The sequence below is a fragment of the Palaemon carinicauda genome, chromosome 39, assembly GCF_036898095.1.
Source record: "Palaemon carinicauda isolate YSFRI2023 chromosome 39, ASM3689809v2, whole genome shotgun sequence".
Lineage (NCBI taxonomy): Eukaryota > Metazoa > Arthropoda > Malacostraca > Decapoda > Palaemonidae > Palaemon > Palaemon carinicauda.
In genome coordinates, this window is record NC_090763.1 from 10,764,250 (window position 1) to 10,784,631 (window position 20,382).

At 47.3% G+C, this 20,382-nt stretch overlaps 1 protein-coding gene across 2 annotated transcripts in view; it reads left to right on the forward strand.

The window, feature by feature from the left end:
- Positions 1–1,536: 1,536 nt before the first annotated feature.
- The window catches only part of LOC137630997 (mitochondrial carrier homolog 2-like), a 56,161-nt gene continuing 37,315 nt past the window's right edge, over positions 1,537–20,382 (forward strand). For both annotated transcript variants that reach the window (XM_068362527.1, XM_068362528.1), the window contains exons 1-2: positions 1,537–1,695; positions 5,935–6,019. In XM_068362527.1, the coding sequence (XP_068218628.1) occupies positions 1,588–1,695; positions 5,935–6,019 (193 nt within the window). In that variant the 5' untranslated portion in view covers positions 1,537–1,587. The remainder of the gene's footprint in view (positions 1,696–5,934; positions 6,020–20,382) is intronic.

Sequence of the window (20,382 nt, forward strand, 5' to 3'; positions counted from 1 at the left end):
CAAAAAAAAAAAAAAAAGAAAAAGAAAAAAAATCGTAATAATCAGGCTATTATAAGAACAATAAGCTATTTTAGTTGCATATAATATTGTTTTCTTCCAATGTCTTGGGCTAGAGTTCTCTTGCTTGAGGGTACACTCGGGCACACTATTCTACCTTGTTTCTTCTTCTTCTTCTTCTTCTTCTTCTTCTTCTTCTTCTTCTTCTTCTTCTTCTTCTTCTTCTTATTATTATTATTATTATTATTATTATTATCTAAGCTACAACCCTTGTTGGAAAAGCAAGATGCTATAAGGCCAAGGGCTCCAACAGGGAAAAATAGCCCAGTGAAGAAAGGAAATAAATAAATGATATGATAAATAATTAACAATTGATAGAATATTTTAAAACCAATAACATCAAAACCTCTTGTTTTCTTGAAGTTATTATTATTATTATTATATATATATATATATATATATATATATATATATATATATATATATATATATATATATGAAAGATATAGTTTAATGTAGGTATTGTTCTTAAAATATCTTAGGGTAATTGCTCATGACTTCTCATTATAGTTTATCTATTTTCTTATTTCCTTTCCTCATTGGGCTATTTTTCCCTGTTGAAACCCTTGGGCTCACAGCATCCTGCTTTTCCAACTAGGGTTGTAGTTTATCAAATGATAATAATAATATAGTTTATTTCCTTATTTACTTTCTTCATTGGGGTATTTTCCCCTGTTGGAACCCTTGGGCTCACAGCATCCTGCTTTTCCAACTTAGGTAATAATAATAATAATAATAATAATAATAATAATAATAATAATAATAATAATAATAATAATAATAATAATAATAATAAGGTATTATTGTACTGTATTACAGGGTAATATAACCTAGGGAAAAAATTACTTTTTTCTATAGAAAAATGTCCGTCCTCTTCGAAAATGACACTCGTTCCTGTTGCAAATGAATAGTTTCAGTATATATATATATATATATATATATATATATATATATATATATATATATATATATATATATATATATATATATATATATATATATATATATATATATATATATATATATATATACAGTATATATCTATATCCGCCAATAATGGGGGAACCCCTAGTGGGAACTCTGGGGTTTTGTGTGGGAGAAAACATACTGGGGAAACGGTATATAATGGTAAAACAAACCTTTTCTTCTCTATACATTACCTTCTTGGATGTATAATAAACCGATGAAAAAAATTATCTAATTATGTATATCCTTGAAATGAAGGTCAAATTCGGTCAAATCACGTTATTTACTACAGGAAAACATATTTTCTGTCTGAAATGATAATCTGTAATAAAGTAAAACTTTACTAAAATAATAATAATCATCCATCATATAATAATAATAATAATAATAATAATAATAATAATAATAATAATAATAATATGTTAAATATTGTTAAAAAAAAGAATTGTTTTCATTCTTAAATATTAAAGCCGTATTGTAACTGATGATGATAAGCATCTCAACTACAGTAGGTGGTACTGTACGCACATTTCCCGTCAGCATCCAAGAAACCGAAGTGTAACCATGGCGGCCCAAAGTAAGAAGGATGAACTTACTTGGATGAATGTTTTGGTCCGTGTATTTCTAAATTCAGCGACTCATCCCATTGAATATGCTAAAGTGTTGATCCAGGTATGAATTGCAACCATTGTCATTTCAAGTTTTAGATCATAAAAAGGTCATTTTGAAGGTTAAAAGTGGACGTCTGACCCGGCTGTAATCGGAACATTTTGGTGACCCCACCGATTTGTGTATATTTTCGTCTGGATTCATATATAATTTATACATGACTGAATTAAATGTATGACGTCTATTGAAACTGATATGGCTTTTGATTTATATCGGCTGTAAATTTTATTAGTAATATTACTTCTATAGCATAACCGGGTCGTAAGTTGACGGAGTCTGTCATGAAAGTGTATGTTGATTTTAATCTCATTTATATGATATAATTATGCCATTCTTTATTAAACTTAATAAGCCATGAACCCTCAAATATTCGTTGAAATTAGATGATTATAGGTTTGATTAGGGCATCGGTGAAACAGTTTGTTGTGGTAGGTTAGGTTTTAAGGCTTCGTGTGCCACTGGGCAGGTGTGGGTATATATATGTATACTGTATATGTATATATTTATGACCCACACAACTCCCTTATTTTCTACCTTACGGCTAAGAATACGGCAGTCTGAGGGGAACCACAGCGACGCTACCCTCCCTCGTTAGGTAAGTAGGTAAAGACACGGCTTGCTAAGGGCATGATTGTTCGCAATCATCCCCTTGTGCCGAGTGTGGGTTGTGGCCTCCTTTGCGGTGTCACGCGTATGTTTTGCGAGGGAGGACAAGAGCTTCGCTAATTCTTTCCCCTCATTATGTGCATCTGCTATTGCTGCTCCTTCGCTTACTCCCCTGTCTCCTTTCCCAGGGAGTATGCGGCGGGAGCAAGGAGTCCTCAGACCTACATCAGCAGGCCTTTAGGGTCAGGTGGCGTGAGGGGTTCCTACTCTGTTCGCCTCATCCTATCGGAGGTTGGAAGCTACTGCTGACGAGTGTGACCTAAGGAAGGTTTATAGGATGTTGGAGGATACTGTTGACGAGTGTAACCTTAGGAAGGTTTTTGCTGCTTCTGGCCTTTTAGGTAGGCTCCTCAGTGCCAGCGTCTTCTTAGAGGTGCCAGTGGTGAAGGGCGGGGCAGTGTGTCCCCTGTGTCAGTGTTCCTGGTCCTGTCTGTGAGGGCCCTGAATCCAAAATAAAGTTTTCCCATGGTGCCAGGAAAGGTGTGGGTTTCCTTGTGCATCTCCCCTTACCTGGCCACACCTGCTCCCACTTCTGTGTGCTTCTCTCGTACCCTTTAGCCTGGGGGTGTGTAGGCCTTCCCCTGCCCTGTAAGTGACTTCCTTCCCTGTGACAGTGTTTCTATTGTGGTTTCTGTTGGAGTAACCACTTGTTTCATTGTTTGGATTTCTTGGACTTCGACTCCTGTTTACAGAGCCTGAGGGGAGGGTTGAAAAGAGGAAGAAACATGGTTATTCTTCTTTCTCATCCAACTCTTCCTCATCGTCCCATTTGGTTTCCGACTCTGTTCACTTCTGAGATGAAGTTGAAGTCTTGTCTGCCGTAGTTGTAGGAGAGGCGGCTCCTTTCGATACAGTACCACCTCTCATAGGAATGGCTCTTAACCCATGGGTAGGGAGCCGTAGCTATCCCTGCGCTGATGCACACTGTTGAGTTGTGACCCTGTTACGGTAGCTAAGCGGGACTGGCGTTATGTCTCCGCGTTTAGTCCCCAGGGGCTGATACATTGAGCTGAGGAAGCGAACCTGGGTCGCGTCTTCTAGCCTCAACCGGGTCACATTCTAGCTCGGTAGCTAAGCGGGACAAATGTTGTGGCCCTGATTTTCCACTTATTTTGGGCCGTTGTGGGATTATGGATTTGGTCCTAGACTACCCCGGTAAGCAAGTGGGATATGTGTGATGTCTCAAGTTTTGATCTCCTAGGCCAGCGTTGGTAACTGGCCTCTCGGCCACACTGATAAACATCAATGTAACTGTAGTGGCATACCAATAGGTTGAAAAAGAAGGGGGCACAATTCATATCTCGGTTTCTCTTCTAGGTAGCTGTCTTGATATACGACTGGGCAGTTTGCAGTGCGATACTTCTTTCAGCCTGGTTCATTGCTGGCAATAAGAATGTCGTAGAGGACAAGTTGACTCGTTGGGATCGGTTAGTTAGGTAAGAACTGTCTTTGCATCCCCTAGTAGTGATGAGGCTAATGACTTTGTGGGATTCCCCGACTATAGATGTGTTTGTCACAAGCTTCAATAATAAATTGCCAGTCTATTGCTCACCATAGCGAGACCCGGTAGCAGCACTTGAGGACACACGGCCTCGACGACCATGCCTTAACGCCGTTCCGGATTCTATGAAGGGTGTTAAATAAGGATCTGGCATCTCATAATCTAAAGTTGACCTTGATATCCCAGAAATGGCTGCAAGCAGGATGGTAACAATACCACCTGCTTCTACTCGTGGAAACTCCGAGCCACATTGATAGTGTCACAGACACACTGCTTGCAAAGAGTGCTAGTCGTGCAGAGCACGACATTTTCTAGCAAGGTGCAGGGTTCCTACCGGGTACAATCTATATTGTAGGGAGAGAACTGGGTCAAATGCCAAGACCTGTTTGGCATTGACTTCCTCCCTCCTAAGAGGTAAGTCATCCCCTAGAGTGACGGAACAAATGACGAATTTGAAAGTAAGTTGTATTTTTACTAATGATACATACCTTGAGCTATTTATATAGATTGGCCCACCAGCCCTATCCCCCAAGAAAGTCCTGCCTGTAAGTAAAGTGGGTGCTCATCCCAGGTGTGTGAGTGAGCTGGGTAGCCAGCTACCCTCACCCCTCCCGCTAACTAGCGGTTGGATTAGTTATCCCTCACTAAAATCTTATGGCTCGTCTTTCAGCTACACCGAAAGTAATATCCCCTACAAATAGCTCCAGTTTTGTATAGTTAGGAAAAATACAAATTATTTTTAAAGTTTGTGATATTTAGTATATGAGAAGATACAAGATGAGCTAATGGGGAAGAGGAAGGTTCAGTGGCACCTGTTGTTTTGTTACAATACATCATCAAACATTTTAAATGATTATTATTATTATTATTATTATTACTATCCAAGCTACAACCCTAATTGGAAAAGCAAGATGCTATAAGCCCAGGGGCTCCAATAGGGAAAAATAGCCCAGTGAGGAAAGGAAATAAGGAAATAAATAACTGAAGAGAACAAATTAACAATAAATCATTCTAAAAAAGGTAATGTCAAAAGAGATATATCATATATAAACTATTAACAACGTCAACAACAAATATGTCATATATAAACTATAAAAAGACTCATGTCCGCCTGGTCAACAAAAAAGCATTTGCTCCAACTTTGAACTTTTGAAGTTCTACTGATTCAACAACCCGATTAGGAAGATCATTCCACAACTTGGTAACAGCTGGAATAAAACTTCTAGAGTACTGCGTAGTATTGAGTCTTATGATGGAGAAGGCCTGGCTATTAGAATTAACTGCCTGCCTAGTATTACGAACAGGATAGAATTGTCCAGGGAGAGCTGAATGTAAAGGATGGTCAGAGTTATGAAAAATCTTATGCAACATGCATAATGAACTAATTGATCGACGGTGCCAGAGATTAATATCTAGATCAGGAATAAGAAATTTAATAGACCGTAAGTTTCTGTCCAACAAATTAAGATGAGAATCAGCAGCTGAAGACCAGACAGGAGAACAATACTCAAAACAAGGTAGGATAAAAGAATTAAAACACTTCTTCAGAATAGATTGATCACCGAATATCTTAAAAGACTTTCTCAATAAGCCAATTTTTTGTGCAATTGAAGAAGACACAGACCTTATATGTTTCTCAAAAGTAAATTTGCTGTCAAGAATCACACCTAAAATTTTGAAAGAGTCATACAAATTTAAAGAAACATTATCAATACTGAGATCCGGATGTTGAGGAGCCACCGTCCTTGACCTACTTACAATCATACTTTGAGTTTTGTTAGGATTCAACTTCATACCCCATAATTTGCACCATGCACTAATTTTAGCTAAATCTCTATTAAGGGATTCACCAACCCCAGATCTACATTCAGGGGATGGAATTGATGCAAAGAGAGTAGCATCATCTGCATAGAAGTTGTTATATTGTACACAGATTTCATGTCTTTATTTTGGTAATCTCATAGAATTTTATTTAGTGTAATAGATTTATTATATACAGTACTATACTTTGTATATATGGTAGTTTTGATATAATTTTCATCCAGAATTCTAATGTAGACACTTTTTTTTTCCAGCTTGGCCATGAGCCTATGCAACCTTACAAGTCTCGGACCATTTTTGGAAGAGAGGCGTTTTATTACCCTAGTGTCTTTGGATACAGTAAGTACTGCTGTATTGATTTTAGTTCTCTACTATACGTGAACTGTGAACATAAATTACTTTGCGTTTTTCAATATTAATCTTACCCGATGATCATGTAGCTGCAACTCTGTTGCCCGACAGAAAAAACCTAAGGTCGGGATACGCCAGCGATCGCTATACAGGTGGGGGTGTACAACAACAGCGCCATCTGTCGAGTAGGTACTCAGGTACTTCTTGTCAACAAGAACCAATTTTTCCTCTGTCGTGCCACCGGCAAGACCTACTTGATACGCTGTTGTTTCTGGAGTTGATTTCACGCTTTTTGGTGATGTATTCTCTCTAGATATTAGCTTTCGCTGTACAGGAGTTATTATCATTACCTTATCAAGCTTTTTTGATTAGTTTTGGATTAATTGTTGACGACTTTGATAGATTTTGGATTCCCCCCTTGGCTAATTCAAGATGTCTGACCATTCTCAAGTCCCTAAGTACAGGCAGTGTAGCGCTAGGGACTGTTCTAGGCGTCTTCCGAAGGCCTCTATAGATCCTCACACCGTTTGTTCCAATTGTAGGGGTAAATCCTGTCAATTGGAAGATCGATGTGAGGAATGCGCTGGGCTTTCGGAATTCTATTTTAATGAATTCCTTAAGAATGCACGTAGGCTAGAGAAGGATAGGATCAGGAGGAGTTCGTCTCGCTCTTTTGATTTTTCCTCTCCCCATGCCCCTCAACCTATTCCTTCCCCTGTAGTGGTGACTCCCGACCCTTCTACTAGTGCTCAACCCTCAATGGCGGACATGATGCGTGCCATTCAGGCTCTTGGTGACAGAGTGGAGTCATTAGCTAATGACCGCAATCAACTCTTGGCCGATGTCAAAGAGTTGAAAGAGAAAAGTGCAGTGGGAAGTGTAGTGAGTGCAAGTGCGGTGAAAAGTGTCAGTGTCAGTGTTACGCATGAGGGTGCATCTGTTCGTGCCAGTCGTCCTCCCAGTCCGGGACCTCTTGCAAGCTCCCAAGCCCAGGGGAGAAGCAATGTCGAAGGACCAAAGGGTTCGACAGGCCTTGATCAGCGTACGGATGTACCCTCAGTGGTTGCGGACGTATCTTGCAGAGATCGTCCCATCCACAAACAGACGAGTGAGCCCATTCATTCCTCGTCTGTGGAAGAAGTTTCTAGGCAGAAACGTTGGACCAAGGTCTCACGACCTCTCAAGCGCAAGGTCCCTTCCGAGCGAGTCCAACGGCCCAGGTGTAGCCACTGGGTCAGTTCGGACTCGCCGCAGTCTTCCGAAGACTGCACACCTCCCAAGAGAGGTAGAGTGGTTCCGCAGCAGGCAATCACTCCGTCTGTTGCCGCACCAACCACGGTAGACCCTAAGTGGCCTATGCTGCAGTCTATGCAGTCTCAGCTTGCTTCCTTCATGCAGGAGTATCGTGCTGAGAAGGTTGACACTGCTCCTGTTAACCTACAACCTGCCACGGTTGTGCGCTCAGCAGATACTGCGGCTGCCTGCTCCCACACTCCGCCTGTGAGAGCTCCACCACCGATGCGCAGTCGACCCTGCCAGACGCATGTTGACGTTAGCCGACGTGCGGCACCCTCCGTTGACATGCGTGAGCTACCGCATCAGCAGTGGGAAGGTGCTGTCAAGCTGCCGTGTTTTGACGCAATGCGGCAGTCTCCGCAACCCACGGCAGTCCCCACCACGCACCATCACTCCGCTTTTGTTGTTGCCAGCTCTCAGACTGACCAGCAGCGGCATGATGTTGGATCCAGTGCAGCTACGCATGCACCCGTGCTGCCGGATTCAGCCGTTCAGCTTTCTTCTCCACCTTTGCCGCTTCCTCCTCAGCATTCGGATGAAGGAGTATCTGATGACGACGAAGCTGCGCATTTGGACGATCCGCACTCCGACATAGAAGAACCCAAGACTACGCCTCCCTCCTTAGACTTTAGGAAAGTCCTTGCCCTGTTTAAGGAGTTGTATCCGGACCAGTTTGTGTCTGCAACCCCGCGCTCACCTCCCTCTGAGTTCGCTTTAGGCATGCAGTCAGCAGCTCCTGCCTTTACGAAACTCGTACTCGCGCGCTCATCCAAGAGAGCTTTAAGGGTACTGGGAGAGTGGTTGCAGTCCAAGAAGCAACTTGGGAAGACAGCATTCATCTTTCCACCGACCAAGCTTGCTTCCAAATCTAGCGTCTGGTATGCCACGGGAGAAGATCCCGGCTTGGGAGTTCCTGCCTCTGCCCAGGGCGACTTCTCAAGTCTGGTTGACTCTCCCCGCAGGCTGGCTATGAGACGCTCCAAGATTTGCTGGACCTTTTCGGACATGGACCATCTGTTGAAGGGAGTTTTTCGTGCTTTTGAGATCTTCAACTTCCTGGACTGGTGTTTGGGAGCGTTAAGCAGAAAGACCTCCCCTTCGGATAAGGACTCTGCCATGCTCATCATGTCATGCATGGATAAAGCCATTCGGGATGGGTCTGGCGAGCTTGCGGCTTCGTACGTGTCTGGAGTTCTTAAGAAGCGAGATCACCTTTGCTCCTTCTTGTCTGCGGGGATCACTCCATGTCAGAAGTCGGAGTTGATGTTTGCTCCGCTTTCCAAGTGTCTCTTTCCGGAAGAGCTGATCAAGGGGATTGCCGACTCGTTGATCCAGAAGGATACCCATGACCTGGTGGCTTCATCCGCACGTAAAGTCACAGCTTTACCTTCCGTGCCTAGACCTAGGATGGACACACCAGCGTCTAGGTTCATTCCGCCCTTTCGTGGCAGAACCTCCAGCAGAGGAGGTACCCGTGCCGACAGTCAACGTGGCAAAAAGAAGAAGGGTTCCAAGTCATCAAGAGGCAGAGTCTGACTGCCAACCTCTCCAGACAGCAGTGGGAGCCAGGCTCAAGAACTACTGGCAAGCCTGGGAGAACAGGGGTGCAGACGCACAGTCTGTGAAGTTGCTAAGAGAGGGGTACAGGATTCCATTCTTGCGCAAGCCCCCTCTAGCAACTACTCCCATCGACCTCTCTCCCAGGTACAAAGAGGAGGACAAGAGGCTAGCTTTACAGCAAGAGGTGTCTCTCTTGCTACAAAAGGGAGCGGTAGTCATAGTCCGGGACCATCAATCCCCGGGCTTCTACAACCGTCTCTTCTTAGTAGCGAAGAAGACAGGAGGGTGGAGACCGGTGCTGGACGTCAGTGCTCTCAATGCTTTTGTCACCAAGCAGACGTTCACCATGGAGACGACGAAGTCGGTGCTAGCATCGGTCAGGAAGGAAGACTGGATGGTCTCGTTGGACCTAAAGGACGCGTACTTTCACGTCCCCGTCCATCCAGACTCCCAACCTTTCCTAAGGTTCGTCTTTGGAAAGGTCGTTTACCAGTTCCAAGCCCTGTGCTTTGGCCTAAGCACGGCACCTCTAGTGTTTACCAAACTGATGAGGAAAATTGCCAAATTCCTGCATTTGGCAGACATCAGAGCCTCCCTCTATTTGGACGACTGGCTTTTAAGAGCTGCGTCAAGTCGTCGCTGTCTGGAGAATCTCAAATGGACTATGGATCTGACCAAGGAATTGGGTCTCCTGGTCAATATAGAAAAGTCCCAACTCGTCCCATCCCAAACTATAGTCTATCTAGGTATGGAGATTCAGAGTCGAGCTTTTCGGGCTTTTCCGTCGGCCCCCAGAATCAGTCAAGCCCAAGAATGCATCCAGAGCATGCTGAAAAGGTACCGATGTTCAGTCAGACAGTGGATGAGTCTAACAGGGACGCTTTCATCCCTGGCCCTGTTCATCGCGTTAGGGAGACTCCACCTCCGACCCCTTCAGTTTCATCTAGCTGCTCACTGGAGAAAGGACATGACGCTAGAAGCGGTCTCAGTTCCTATATCCGAAGAGATGAAGTCTGCACTGACTTGGTGGAAGAACAGCATTCTTCTCAAGGAAGGTCTACCACTGGCTGTTCAGACCCCCGACCACCTTCTCTTCTCGGACGCATCGGACACGGGCTGGGGTGCGACACTGGACGGACGGGAATGCTCGGGCACGTGGAATCCGGATCAAAGAGCACTTCACATCAACTGCAAGGAGCTACTGGCAGTTCATCTGGCCTTGAGAAGCTTCAAGTCCCTCCTTCTAGGCAAGGTGGTGGAGGTGAACTCCGACAACACCACAGCCTTGGCGTACATCTCCAAGCAAGGAGGGACTCATTCGAGGAAGTTGTTCGAGATCGCAAGGGACCTCCTCACCTGGTCAAGAGATCGAAAGATATCGCTTGTAACGAGGTTCATTCAAGGCGACATGAATGTCATGGAAGACCGCCTCAGCCGGAAGGGTCAGGTCATCCCCACAGAGTGGACCCTTCACAAGAATGTTTGCAGCAGACTATGGGCCCTGTGGGGTCAGCCCACCATAGATCTGTTCGCTACCTCGATGACCAAGAGGCTCCCAAATTATTGCTCACCGATTCCGGACCCAGCAGCAGTTCACGTAGATGCCTTTCTTCTGGATTGGTCCCATCTAGACCTGTATGCATTCCCCCCGTTCAAGATTGTCAACAAGGTACTGCAGAAGTTTGCCTCTCACGAAGGGACACGGTTGACGTTGGTTGCTCCCCTCTGGCCCGCGAGAGAATGGTTCACCGAGGTACTGCAATGGCTAGTAGACGTTCCCAGGACTCTTCCTCTAAGAGTGGACCTTCTGCGTCAGCCGCACGTAAAGAAGGTACACCCAAGCCTCCACGCTCTTCGTCTGACTGCCTTCAGACTATCGAAAGACTCTCAAGAGCTAGAGGCTTTTCGAAGGAGGCAGCCAGAGCGATTGCCAGAGCAAGGAGGACATCCACTCTCAAGGTCTACCAGTCAAAATGGGAAGTCTTCCGAAGCTGGTGCAAGGCGAATTCAGTTTCCTCAACCAGTACCTCTGTAACGCAGATAGCTGACTTCCTTTTACATCTAAGGAATGTAAGATCCCTATCAGCTCCTACGATCAAAGGTTACAGAAGCATGTTGGCAGCAGTCTTCCGCCACAGAGGCTTAGATCTTTCCACCAACAAAGATCTACAGGACCTCCTTAAGTCTTTTGAGACCTCAAAGGAGCGTCGGTTAGCCACACCAGGTTGGAACTTAGACGTGGTTTTAAGGTTCCTGATGTCAGCAAGGTTCGAACCGCTTCAATCAGCCTCTTTTAAAGATCTCACTTTGAAGACTCTTTTCCTCGTTTGCTTAGCAACAGCTAAAAGAGTCAGTGAGATACACGCCTTCAGCAGGAACATAGGTTTTACATCTGAAACGGCTACATGTTCCTTACAGCTTGGTTTTTTAGCTAAAAACGAGCTCCCTTCTCGTCCTTGGCCCAAATCGTTCGAGATCCCAAGCCTGTCCAATTTGGTTGGAAACGAACAAGAGAGAGTACTATGCCCAGTAAGAGCTCTTAAGTACTATTTAAGACGTACAAAGCCATTACGAGGACAATCAGAAGCTTTATGGTGTTCTATTAAGAAACCTGCTTTACCGATGTCGAAGAACGCAGTTTCTTATTACATCAGGCTTTTGATTAGAGAAGCCCATTCTCATCTGAATGAGGAAGACCATGCTTTGCTGAAGGTAAGGACACATGAAGTTAGAGCTGTCGCTACTTCAGTGGCCTTCAAACAGAACCGTTCTCTGCAGAGTGTAATGGATGCAACCTATTGGAGAAGCAAGTCAGTGTTCGCATCATTTTACCTTAAAGATGTCCAGTCTCTTTACGAGAACTGCTACACCCTGGGACCATTCGTAGCAGCGAGTGCAGTAGTAGGTGAGGGCTCAACCACTACATTCCCATAATCCCATAACCTTTTTTAATCTTTCTCTTGAAATGCTTTTTATTGTTGTTTTTGGGTTGTACGGAAGGCTAAGAAGCCTTTCGCATCCTGGTTGATTTGGCGGGTGGTCAAATTCTTTCTTGAGAAGCGCCTAGATTAGAGGTTGTGATGAGGTCCTTTAGTATGGGTTGCAGCCCTTCATACTTCAGCACCTAGGAGTCGCTCAGCATCCTAAGAGGATCGCTAGGCTCAGTAAGGAAGACGTACTTAAAAAGGCAGAGTAATGGTTCAAGTCGACTTCCTTACCAGGTACTTATTTATTTTATGTTTGTTATTTTGAATAACTGCTAAAATGAAATACGGGATACTTAGCTTCTAATGTTAACATGTATGCTGGTCTCCACCCACCCCCCTGGGTGTGAATCAGCTACATGATCATCGGGTAAGATTAATATTGAAAAATTTTATTTTCCTTAGTAAAATAAATTTTTGAATATACTTACCCGATGATCATGAATTTAAGGACCCTCCCTTCCTCCCCATAGAGACCCAGTGGACCGAGGAGAAAATTGGTTCTTGTTGACAAGAAGTACCTGAGTACCTACTCGACAGATGGCGCTGTTGTTGTACACCCCCACCTGTATAGCGATCGCTGGCGTATCCCGACCTTAGGTTTTTTCTGTCGGGCAACAGAGTTGCAGCTACATGATCATCGGGTAAGTATATTCAAAAATTTATTTTACTAAGGAAAATAACATTTTATTATATTGGTGATGTAATTGTGGTTTATGTTTGATACTTGTGATTAAGGGCTTTTCAATGGAAGTACCTTTCTGTTATAAAGGTACTATACAGTAATACTGTACCGTATTGTTTATATAGTGGTACAAGGGAGAAAAATAACTAAACCCTGGAGTAATTGAATTTACACTTTGAATAAATAGATTGATGCATCATTTTGTAAGAGGGCTGTGGTGATCTCATTTCCAGTTGCAGTAGTACTGTACGGAAAAAAATGTTTTCATTATAATAGTAGCTTTGCTGTTCAATGTACAGTACTATACGTGTAGTAATGTTGGAGTAAAGATGGATTTAAAGAAGCCAATATGTAACAAATTGACCAAAAGTATATCTACACACATTTGGATTTTTTAATAAAATATGATATATTTGAATTACAAATATATGTGCATGAAAAATAACGCCCTTTTGATGAACAGATGCTATTAGCAAGTTGACTAGCAGTGATTGAGTGTAATAATTTTGAGGGGCTAATTTAAAGGCAATCAGTAGTTGTTCCAACACGGAGTACTTACCTCGAACTACTTTCTTAGGAGTATCTGGGATCTCCTCCCAACCAACCAGAATTTTGTGTAGTTTACCCTATCTCCGTTTTCTATTCGAAGGAACCTCTGGCAGAAGGATACGCGCCATGAGGCGACCCAGGGTCAGAGAGCGTGCCCGCTAAGGTCTCAACCTTCAGTAAGTTTTCTGGTTGCGTCGTGATTACACGCCGCGCGCTCTTCACCCAGTGCGACCCTTTGTGTCTCATGCGGTACCCACGCGGTCCCCTCGTGTTCAAACCTTACCTTATCCTACCTTTCCCTCTGTGTTCCTGTGTCGATTGGTGCTTGTGTGTTGCGTTATGGAGCATCCCCGCCGTTGCCCTGGGCCTATGGCCGGTAAATCTTGTGGGGCCTTTCTTTCCAAGCCGGAAGTCGATCCCCACTCTTTGTGTTCGTCGTGTAGGGGCAGTGTGTGTTCCCCTACAGCCACGTGTCCGGAGTGCGAGTCCTGGAACGAGATTCAGTGGGTGCGCTATGGCACTAAGAAGAAGAAGGCGACCAAGAGATCGCCGAAGAAGTCCAGCTTTGCCTCGCCCTTAGCGTCGCCCGATGTCTCTTCGGAGAGGGGTTCTCTGCCGCCTTCCCCTACCCAGAGTAGGGGACGAGGTAAGTCCATTGCGGGGAAGCGGCCCATTGCTCTTCCCCAGGAGTCTGTGATGTCTGTTGATGGGGATGTTGTGTCGGTTCAGGCAAGTGGGGGGCCTGAGGGAGGGACGGAAGTGTGTTCGGGAGACGAGGTCCTGATGCCAGCAGGGCCCGTCTCTACCGACGATCCGATGTGGGGGAAGGCCGCTACAGCCTCTTCCCCTGCATCCTGGATCTGTGTTTCAGGTACGTCAGTGACCGGGGGAGACGCCGAGAAGGAAGATTCGCCAAGTTCGGACCCCCTCGCATGGGTGCCTCCTAGGATGCCCTTCAGGTCGCCCAGGAGACTGGAGGAGGAGTTCGACACCTGGATCGCCCGCAAGAAGGTGCCTCGCTCTCCCCCGGCGCCGTCGCAAACGCTCCCGCCCGTCTTTCTTCAACCTTCTTCGTCAGCAGACCGGCACGAAGCCCCACCAGCAACTCGAGACGCTTCGGACGACTCGGCGGATTCGCGCTCCTACCAGTCAACGGCCTCCTCTTTCAGGTCAGACTCCTTCTCCTCGGAGGACGAAGGACCTAGGGACTCAAGGAGGAGACGGGAGAGGTCCCGTTCCCGTTCACACTACGCCAGAAGACGTTCCAGATCACCCAGGAGGAAGCACAAGAGGAGCCGTTCGTCGAAAGGCGAGTGGGTGCGGGTCACCATCCCCCGTAGCCACCTCCTAGGAGCTTCAGCAGCCCCGAGTACCTATGGCTGGCTCCCTGGAGCTCCTTCACCGTCCTCACGACACGGCTCCTCCAGCAGACCCGATCACCGACGGAGGTCGTCGCCCCTTCTGCCTGGCAGCTTTGTCCCGGCCTCCGGCCCTTCGACGGCCCTCCCGGAACGTAAGAACCAGCCAGCTGGCACGGGGAAGCCCGCAGTTCCATGGAACCCCGCAGGAGGGAGTAGACCCATGACAGCTACTCTCGTCCCAGCGGAGCTGCCCGTGCAGCGAGTCGACTCGCCAATGGCTCGGCACGAAAGGAAGGTGCCTCCCCCTCGGCACCTCACACGGAACCCTCCGTCTTCGACGTGGAGACTCAGGCGGAGGACCAGATAGCCGAAGGCCTCGTGGAGGGAGGAGAATGCTCGATGGACGAGGTCTCCACCTATAGGAAGGTCTTAGCCCTCATCAGGCGTCATCATAGGCTAGATGAGCTGAAACCCGCGACAGAACAAGCCTGGCTCTCTGGACTTAGCAGGATGGTGGATAGTCCTGTGCAAAGAAGCCTTCGCTGGCCCTTCCCCTGGCGAAGGAGGTTAGGCTGGGTATGGACCACATAGATAGGTTCATAGCCAGCCAGACGGACGCCCCCAGGAATCAGAGCGCCTCCAAACTCCTCCAGGATCTGAAAACGCAGAAACGCTTTATCTCGCGGAGGGGCGTCGCGGAGGTCCCTGTATGGTTGAGCCAGCGATTGCTATCCGGAACCAGGGAGCGGTGGAGGATAGGGCATCCTCCGCTCCAGTGTGTTTTTCCCCGACGGAAACCTCCATGATGGAGGATATGGCCCGGGATCTTGTGTATGTCTCTTCATGGGTGGACTGGTGGGCCTGCACGTTGGTGGGCTTTCAGGCTTCTCACGACCTCTCCGTCCCCGTGAATCAGTCCTTGCTGAGGGAACTGATTAGTTTTGGCGGGAAAGCGCTCAAGTTCCTCTCATACCAGTCCCTCTCTCAGGCAGCCAACTGGGTCCTGCGGAAGAGGGACACCATCCTGAGCAAGCTAGTTAGAAGACTGCATGACCGAGAGGCGAGAGCCCTGAGGAGCTTACCTCTGTGGGGGGAGTCAGTGTTCCCCCTGAAGGAAGTAGAGGAGACTATGGAGAGGGTCAGGAAGCTCAAGAAAGCGGGAGATCCCAGACCCCCACCTGCAAGACGACCAGCCCACAGGAGATCCTCTTCAGATGTCCCTCACCCATCCCGCACTTCGCCTTTTCAGCCTAGAAGAGACTCCCCGTCGGTGTCTTGGCACCAGTCCTCGCAGCCCTTCCGTAGGGGTACCTCGGCCCCAGCGTCAAACTTCAGGTCTTCCTATTCTAACTCCAGGAGAGGGCGTTCCAGCCGCACCTCTAGAAGGAAATAGGAAGGGAGGCCCCTGCTCCTGCCGAAGCCTCAGGTAGGGGGATGCCTCAAACACTCTTGGCAAGCTTGGCGGGACCACGGGGCAGACCCGTGGACCGTAGCAGTACTGAAGGAGGGGTACAGGTTGCCCTACCCAGCGGAACCGCCCCCTCTGATCCCAGACCAACAGGCGGAGTTGTTGGCGCCCAAGGACCCCTTGAGAAGGACAGCATTGCAGGAGGAATTATCAGCCATGCTAGCCAAAGGGGCGGTAGAACCAGTCAGGAATCCAGGACTGGGGTTCTACAGCAGACTCTTCCTGGTGGAGAAAGCGACAGGGGGTTGGAGACTGGTCATAGATCTTTCGGCCCTCAACAAGTTTGTGTGCAAGACCGACTTCAAGATGGACACCCCGAAGTTGGTCTTGGCGGCCTTGAGAGAAGACGACTACATGATGTCCACAGATCTCAAGGACACCTACTTCCAAATCCCTGTCCACTCCTCCAGCAGGAAGTTCCTAAGGGTAAAGGGGGGTACCCAGACATTACAATTCAGAACCCTCTGCTTCGGACTGTCGACAGCTCCTCAGGTCTTCACGATTATCTTCGCAACAGTCTCAGCCTGGGTACACGAACAGGGCATCCTCCTGATTTGGTACCTAGACGACTGGTTGTTGCTTTCAACCTCAGAGGGAGAACTGAGGGAGCAAGGCGCGAAGCTTCTGTGGTTCTGCGGCGTCCTGGGTATCACTATCAACCTGGAGAAGTCACAGCTGATACCTTCCACCAGGATAACCTACCTAGGGATGGTTCTAGACTCCCGGTTGGCGCGAGCCTTCCCCCCCTCGGAGAGACTAAACAATCTAGATCAGATTCTTCGGCCCTTCCTAGCAGGCCAGCCCAGGAGAGCCAAGGACTGGCAAAGATTGATAGGCCACCTAGTGTCATTGGAGAAGTTGGTCCCCCAGGGGAGGCTCCAACTCAGGGGCGTTCAATGGAACCTGAAGGAGCTCTGGAACCAGGGGCACTTCTCGCACAAAATAGTCCCGGTGTCCCTGGAAACGAACGAAGTTCTGAAGTGGTGGCACGACAGGTCAAACACCCTCAAAGGAATGCTCCTCGCAGTCGACCCTCCGGAGATGCTGCTGTTCACGGACGCATCCAAGGACGGTTGGGGAGCCCATCTTCTCGACAAGTCAGCGAGAGGAAAATGGGACTTTGAGGAGAGGAGTCGTCACATAAACGTGCTAGAACTGATGGCCGTGCAAAGGGCATGCCAAGAATTTGCCCATCTACTCCGGGGAAACACAGTGGCTCTGATGTGCGGCAACGCCACAGTGGTGGCCTACGTGAAAAAGCAGGGAGGACTGAAGTCGAAGGAGCTGTGCAGTCTCACAACGGAATTCCTGGAATGGGCGGAGGAGGAACAGATCAAAATCACTTCCAAGTTCATTCCGGGAAAGAAGAACGTCTTAGCCGTCGGTCTCAGCAGGATGGGTCAAGTAGTAGGGTTGGAATGGTCCCTACACCCGGGAGTGGCCCAGACCATCATCCTGAAGTGGGGCTCTCCAGTAATAGGCCTCTTCGCCATGAGGCTAAAAGCACAGCTCCCCGTGTTTTGTTCTCCTGTGCCAGATCCGACAGCAGCGTTCGAGGACGCCTTTCAACATCCGTGGGACAATCTCGACGTATACGCCTTTCCTCTCTTCGGGATGCTCAGACAAGTTCTCAACAGAGTGAGGCGGGCGAACAACCTGTGGATGACTTTGGTAGCGCCCTGGTGGCCGGAGAGAGAATGGTTCGCGGACCTAAAGGAACTGGCGCGACTTCCACCTTGGCCCCTTCCGGACACCCCAGACCTTCTCCGGCAACCTCACTTCCAAAGGTGGCACGAAAACCCTCGGTCCCTCCGCCTTCACGCGTGGAGGTTATCGAGCGCCTCCTGAGGAGGGAAGGATATTCGTCGAAGACTGCGTCAAGGATGTCAGGTTATCTAAGACGGTCCTCGGTAGCGGTATACCAAGCAAAGTGGGCTACCTTTACGAAATGGTGCACCTTGAAGAACATCAGGCCGTTAGCGGCCTCCATTCACGAGATAGCCGACTTCCTGGTCTATCTGAGGGACGAAGTGGGCACGTCCATACCAGCCATCAAAGGAGTTCGGGCAGCGTTGAGCCAAGTCTTCCTACTGAAGGGTTTCAACCTAGGAGCCTCCAGACAGATCTCGATGCTCATCAAGAGCTTCGAGCAGTCGTGTTCCCCCCAGGCCATTAGGGTGCCCCAGTGGGATGTGGCTAGAGTGTTGAAAGTGCTTTCGGAGCCTCCCTTCGAACTCCTCAAATATATCCTAGACAAGGAGCTCACCCTCAAGATGGTCTTCCCGTTAGCCCTTGCGTTGGCGAAGAGAGTAAGTGAGATCCATGGGCTGTCATACGAGGTCTCACACTCGAAGGGGTGGCGAGAAGCAACTTTCAGGTTCTTACCTAACTTTGTAGCCAAGACCCAGAACCCAGCGGTTTGGGACCCTAGGTTTGAAGAGTTCACAGTGCCAGCGATTCCGCGTTCGGACAACCCGAGGGACTTGCTACTATGCCCGGTCGGAGGACTGCCAGACTTCGACCTGGGATCAAGAGTCTGTTGGTCTCCTCAGTAGTGAAGAAGCCGGTCTCTAAGAACACGATCTCCTTCTGTCTACGGCAGGTTATCATGAGAGCCTACGGCAGTTCGTGGGTCTCCCTTTCGGTAAAACCGAGACCCCATGACATTAGGGGCCTGAGCACCTCCTTGGCCTTCGAGAGAAACATGGCAGTGGGCCAGATCCTGAGGGCAGGCACTTGGTCAAGGCAGTCCACCTTTACAGCTCACTACCTAAAGGAATGTTCTAGGAAATCTTTGGACGGTTTCTCGATTGGTCCCGTCATCTCTGCGCTCCAGAAGATTTAAGGTGTAGCCCTGGGGAAGCCGTGGGCGGTAAGTCCAAGAAACTAGACACAGGTTCCTTCCTTACCTTTCCCCCTCTATCACCCTTCCCCTACATGGCCCTTGATTCCTTCACCTTCCATGGGATACACAGTCAATGAATGAATACGTCTCTAAGGGTTATTACAGAGGTGAGTTACTTAGACACTAAGATAGTTTTGCGAAGTTTTCCCTCATTTCCCGTTTCTATTTTTGGGTCGGCAGAACCTAGCCTCCTATCTAGGCTCGTTTTTTCCGTTCATCACGGTCTCTAGGTCCGGAAGGACACTCCCACCTCCTAAGGTATAAGTCTCCTAAGAAAGTAGTTCGAGGTAAGTACTCCGTATTGGAACAAATCACAAATTTTAAGTAATTTGTATTTTTCCTAACAGTACTTACCTCGAACTACGTTCGGGTTATGGCCCACCCATCCTGCCCCGAGTGCCTTACAGGACTATTAGAAACCTATCTATCATAAAACTTACTGAAGGTTGAGAACTGAGCGAGCACGTTCTCTGACCCTGGGTCGCCTCATGGCGCGTATCCTTCGGCCAGAGGTTCCCCCGCATAGAAAACAGAGATAGGGTAAACTACACAAAATTCTGGTCGGTTGGGAGGAGATCCCAGATACTCCTAAGAAAGTAGTTCGAGGTAAGTACTGTTAGGAAAAATACAAATTACTAAAAATTTGTGATTTTTATTTTTTATTGAAATCCCACTGATTTAAAGTTTTAAGACCGCTCATGAATGGCAAAGGCAAGGGAAAGTGACATTGCCCTATCAAGCAGGACAATGCCCTAGAGACTGACCATATATACATGTGATCAGTGCTCAAGCCCCTCTCCACCCAAACCCCTTTCCACCTAAGCTAAGACCAAGGAGGACCAGGCAATGGTTGCTGATGGCTCAGCAGATATAGTAGGCCCATAGGCTCCCCCAAACCCCCATCCCTGCTTAGCTCACAAGGATGGTGAGGTTGCATCAACCAAAGGAATTAACTAGTTTAAACGGGACCCGAGCCCCAGTCTGGCAATCACCAGTCAGGGACATTATCACATAGGCCACCACAACGTAGTTAAGCCAGGTTCATTGCTTTGCCCGAAGGCTTGCTAGCCATTTTAGATTTCAAAAACTGTAAAATCAATAAAAAGCAGAGTTACAATTTTTACTGATAGCCGTTCATGTTTTTGATAGCAGCTATGTTAGGGAGGGGGAAGTACGGGGATGTGATTACAGACGCTCCCCAACTTACGAACGAGTTACGTTCCGAACGATCGTTCGTAAGTTCAAACTGTTCGTAAGTTGCTTCAGTGCCATATTTTGTATTATAATTTATGTTTAAGGCATATACAGTACTGTATAAGTATATTGAAGGTTTATATAAGTATGTTTAAGTATGTTTAAGGCTTGTATAAGTAACCTGTATTGGTTTGTACTGAAAAAAACATTTAATAAAATGGAGAGAATACGTACAGTACTGTACTACGTATGTTAGAGAGAGAGAGAGAGAGAGAGAGAGAGAGAGAGAGAGAGAGAGAGAGAGAGAGAGAGAGAGAGAGAGGTTAGTTTACTGAATTGTTTTATTTCA